Source organism: Jaculus jaculus, chromosome 2, assembly GCF_020740685.1.
Source record: "Jaculus jaculus isolate mJacJac1 chromosome 2, mJacJac1.mat.Y.cur, whole genome shotgun sequence".
Taxonomy (NCBI): Eukaryota; Metazoa; Chordata; class Mammalia; order Rodentia; family Dipodidae; genus Jaculus; species Jaculus jaculus.
In genome coordinates, this window is record NC_059103.1 from 32,874,632 (window position 1) to 32,879,757 (window position 5,126).

General features: G+C 55.0%; 1 protein-coding gene across 1 annotated transcript; it reads right to left on the reverse strand.

Moving 5' to 3' along the window:
• Positions 1-836: 836 nt before the first annotated feature.
• S1pr5 (sphingosine-1-phosphate receptor 5) lies at positions 837-2,635 on the reverse strand. The gene has a single exon (XM_004667453.2). It carries the CDS (start codon positions 2,633-2,635, stop codon positions 1,427-1,429), a length of 1,209 nt encoding a protein of 402 aa, XP_004667510.1. The 3' UTR covers positions 837-1,426.
• Between the last annotated feature and the right edge of the window lie 2,491 nt (positions 2,636-5,126).

Below are 5,126 nucleotides of genomic sequence, written 5' to 3' on the forward strand. Positions count from 1 at the left end.
ACGCATGTAGCTCAGTCGGTATAGGCCCTGGATTCCATTCCCAGAACTGCAAAAATAGAACAGGGCTGGGGATGTATCTGAGTTTTTGCCTAGGATGTGCAAAACCCTGCGCTCCCCTCCCAGCACCACAGAAACTGGGCTTAGTGGCACAAGTCTGTAATCCTAGCACTTAGGAAGTAAAGCGTGATTGAAAAGTTCATCTTCAGGTTCATAAACCCTGTCTTACAAAAAGAGTGAGAGAGAGAGAGAGAGAGAGAGAGAGTGAACGGACATAGTGGCACCTTTAATCCCAGCACTCAGGAGGCAGAGGTAGGATGATCACTGTGAATTAGAGGGCAGCCTGAGACTACATAGTGAACTCCAGGTCAGCCTAGGCTACAGTGAAACCCTACCTTGATTTAAAAAAAAAAAAAAAAAAAAGGAAATAGGAGCTGGAGAGATGACTTAGCTGTTAAGGCGCTTGCCCCCAGGACCCCGGTGTTGCATGTTTCTGGAGTTCGTTTGCTGTGGCTGGAAGCCCTAGTACACCCATTCTCTCTCTCTCTCTTTTTCTCTCTCCCTCTTCGTCTCTCTCTTTTCCAATCTCTCTTTCAAATAAATAAATATTTAAAAAATTTAAAGCCTGGCATGGTGGCACATGCCTTTAATCCCAGCATTTGGGAAGGAGGATCACCGTGAATTCAAGGCCACTCTGATTCTCCATAGTGTATGCAAGGTCAGCCTGGGCTAGAGCCACACCCTATCTTGAAGGAAAGAGGGGACATCTACTTTGCAATATTGCAATAAAAATGCAAACTGGTAAAGGCTCTTGTTTTATTATGTTTGTATTTTGTGTAGAGAATCAGACACCACAGTCCAGATGTAAGACTGCAAAGACTTAGCTATGTCTCCCAGAGTCAACGTTTTTGCTTTTTTCAGAGTCAACATTTTGGAGTGAGCTACCCTTGGCATTGATCTTCACAGTTCTCCCTCATCTTTACATGTGTTTGCTCATCCTGTCCACCCTTCACTTTCCCTTTTCCAGCCTTGGGTTTCATAGTGGCCACAGGAGGCCTATAAACGCCTGAACCAAGGCAAGTCCCTAATCCTTACAGAACTTCACTCAGACCAAGAATGAAGGCCTTCCCCAGTATCCACAAGGCCTTTCAGCACCCAGTCATCCCCCAGTCTGTTCTCGAAATCTCTCACAGCAGGGTCTTTGGTTTTCTTTGAACCCTGGGCATATTCTGCATTTATCTTTGTCCCCCACCACATTCTCAAAACCACCAGGGCATAGATTTTTGCCTTTTGCTGTTAGGGAGTTTAGAGTCAATAAACGCACTTTTCTGTGTGGTCTGCCTCCACCATCTTTGGTTGACTTCCCTTCAAATGCATTTATAGAGAAAGCGAGTTTGCTCTTGGGGAGAGCGCTGGCGGGCGGAGGGTGTCAGTCTGCAGCTGCGTCGGGTACCAGGGTCCTCAGGGTCCTCCCGGCAGTGGCCGCACCAGGACTTCCGGTAGAACAGCTTGTGTCCATCCCGTCGTCGCGTTGGGGCGACGATTGCTCGGAGCGGCTGGAGCTGCGGTCCAGGCCCGGAGGTAGGCACCTTTGCAGGCCACCCGAAACCCCGGCCACGCTGGCAGATCTCTGGGAGCTGCCAGGCCCGCGGTGGCAGGGCCGGCGACCGCAGCAGAGGAGTCGCAGGAGCGCGTGGCGCAGGTCGCGATTGGTCAGTGTGTAGATGATCGGGTTTAAGAGCGAATTGGCCATGGCCAGGCCCAGGAAGGGATCCGCCTGCAGAAGGACCGGGCAAGCGCGCGCTGGACAGGCGACATCGAGTAAGAGCAAGAGAAAGAGGGGTCCCCAGCAGGCCACGAAGGCCAAGAGCACCACGCTGAGCGTGCGCAGCAAGGCCAGCGAGCGTGGGCTGCGGCGCGCGCGGGCGGAGGTGGCCCTGCCAGTTCCCGGTCGCGCCTGCATTCGCCTGGCGTTGGCCCGCACCTGGCAGTAGATCCGCGCGTACAGGGCACAGATGGCACCCAGGGTGCCCACGAAGGCGAGCACGCAGAAAAGCACGTAAGCCTTGGCGTATAGGGGCAGGACGGTGGAGCAGGTCTCCAGGCGCCCCAGGCAGTTCCAGCCCAGCGCGGGCAGCGACCCGAGCAGCAGCGACACGCTCCAGGCTGCGAGGGCCAGGGCCAGCGTACGGCCCCGGCTGGCCGCGGGCGCGGGGCCCCGGCGGGCCATGGTGATGTGACGCTCAAGGGCGATGGCCAGCAGGCTCAGCACGGACGCGGCCAGCGCCACGAACACGCCTCCCTCCCGCGCAAACCACAGGGCAGGGGACAGCCGCAAGGTGAGCGGCCCCGAGAGAAGGATGTTGGTGGCGTAGGCGGCGCCGGCCAGCAGGTCGGACAGCGTGAGGCTCCCGAGCAGCAGGTACATCGGCGCGTGGAAGCGCGGGTGGCGGCCGAGCACCACGAGCACCGCCAGGTTCTCGAGCACGATGAGCGCGCACACGGCCAGGCACACCGCGGCGTCGGCGCGCAGCCCCGCGCCGGGCTGGTAGCGCGCCCCGCGGAGCTTGCCGGTGTAGTTGTAGTGCAGCACCAGGACCTCACTCACCGGCGCGGGCCGCAGCAGCCCCGGCTCCATGGGCTGCCCGCCCCGAGGCTGGGCAGAGGGCACGACGGGGTCACGCGGGTGAGATCCGTGCCCAAGCCTGCAGGGGCAGCAGGGAAAGTTAGCACCTAGGAGCCTTGGAAAATTTCTATCCACACTCACACTCACGCAAAGGGCCTTGGGAGGCTTAGGATGGAAGAAGGGTGTATGGAGACAGACACACCCAAAGAATATTAGGAAGGGACCGGGTTGGCATGTAACCCCATTAAAAAAAAAAAAAGGCACAGTAGGACCGGAGGGATGGCTTAGCGGTTAAGGCGCTTGCCTGCAAAGCTTAAGCATCCAGGTTTGGTTCTCCAGTACCCACATAAGCCAATTTTATAAAGTGGCGCAAGCATCTGGAGTTCATTTGCAATGACTGGAGGCCCTGACATGCATATTCTCTCTCTCTCCCCCCCAAATAAATGAGTAAACATTCTTTCTCTCCCTTTCTCTCTCTGTCTCTCTCTTTTCCTCCAAATAAATGGGTGAATAAAAAAAAAAAAGGCACATTACCCCAGCGTGGTGGCTCCAGAACTCTGGAGGCTGAGGTAGGAGGATCGCAAGGAGTTCAAAGAGAGCCTGGGACTACGTAGTGAATTCCAGGCCAGCCAGGTTTAGGGCGAGATCCTACCTCGGAAAGAAACTAAAACAAACAAACAAAAAACAAAGGAAAGAAAGAAAAAGGAAAATAAAAAGGCACAGTAGGGTTGGAGAGTTGATTTAGCAGTTAAAGCACTTGCCTCCAAAGCTAAAGAACCCAAGTTCTAGTCCCCATGTAAGGCAGATGCACAAGGTGGAGAGAGAGAGATAAGGAAAAAAGGAAGATTAGATGTAGGGTTTGGGGATGCAGGTTTATAATCCAAGCCCTGGTGGTGGAACACGCTTTTATTCCCAGCCCTCAGGAGGCAGAGGCAGGAGGATGAGTGTGAGTTGAGTCTGAGACTCCATAGTGAATTTCAGCTCAGCCTGGGCTACAGTGAGACCCTACCTTGAAAAACCAAAAAATTTTTAAAAATAGTAATAAATAAAGTGGAATAGCTGGGTATGGCTCACATCTTTAATTCCAGCATCCAAGAGGCTGAAGTAGGAAGAGTTTGAGGCCAGCTTGGGCTACAAAATGAGTTACAGGGCAGCCTGGGCTAGAGTGAGAGCCTGCCTCATAAAAGTACATATATCGTCAAGCACCACCAACCAACCACGGGAAACACAAAAGTCCTAAAACAGAAAATCCATATGCGGGCCAGGCATGGTGGTGCACACCTTTAATGCCAGTACTCGGGAGGCAGAGACCTTACCTTAAAAAAAAGACTATACATGGGCAGAGTGACAGAGGGATGAAAATTCTGTCATTCAAAACAGGGTCTCGCCAGGCATGGTGGCGCATGCCTTTAATCCCAGCACTCGGCAGAGGTACGAGGATTGCCATGAGTTCGAGGCCACCCTGAGACTACATAGTGAATTCCAGGTCAGCCTGAGCTAGAGTGAAACCCTACCTCGGAAAAAAAAAAAAAAAAAAAGCAAACAAACAGGGTCTTACATCCACTGGCACAGAGTTTCACAACCTCCACCCACATCCAACCTGGGGCCTGCTACCCCACACACTGCACACCCCTTGCTACAGGCTTTTTATTTTTTCTTGCTGGAGAAAATGTCATACACACACATGTGCACACACACATCCCCCGTGAGAAAGCTGACCCTACATAGGACAGCCTCAGAGCAGCAGGGAGGCAGGACTCCTTTGCATGTCATTAAATCATAGTGACATTTCTTCTCTGCCGTGAGCCCTTCAATCCCCTGACAACTCCCTTCTCGGTCTTAGTTTACGGAGAACAAAACGAGGGTATGCAAGAAATGCCTTGCATAGAAGACCCAAAGGTGCTTAGATCCCCAGCAGAGAGATCCCAGCCCCGCGGGGTCCTTGCTGAGGAAACAGGGGGTCCAGGGAAAGGGACTTTTGGGACAGTGTCAAGGGACAAAAGCGTTCCAGTAAGCTTCAGTCACCCAGGGGGACCACACAGGAATAGAGACAGACAGGGAGGTACCAGCTCAGCGGCTCTGGGCGCGGAGGAGGCGGAGTACTGAGCAACCCGGCTAAGCAGCGTTCTCCGCGGGACCCCGGCCGACGCCCGCCCCCCACCCAGGCTGGCCTGGGCGTAGGACTGGTGCCCCGCCTGAAACGAGCCGGCCGAGGGATTCCAGGGGTCCCCACGCCGCCCAGAGAAAGTGCGCCTAGTCGCAGAGGTTTCGGAAAAAGGATCGAGAAACTCCAGGCGGAGGAGACCTTTCCGCGCAAGCCGAGTCCCGCACCCCGAAGGCCCAATGCTGGACACTCACCCCGGCGCCCCGAGAGTGCGACCCAGGCAGTCGCTGCTGCCGAAGAAGCCAGCCCGCGGCTCCCGGGGCGGAGCTGGAGGTGGCAGTGAAGGGGCGGGCCCACGACGCCCCGGCAGGCGACCCACAGCAGAGGCCCCCTCCTCCT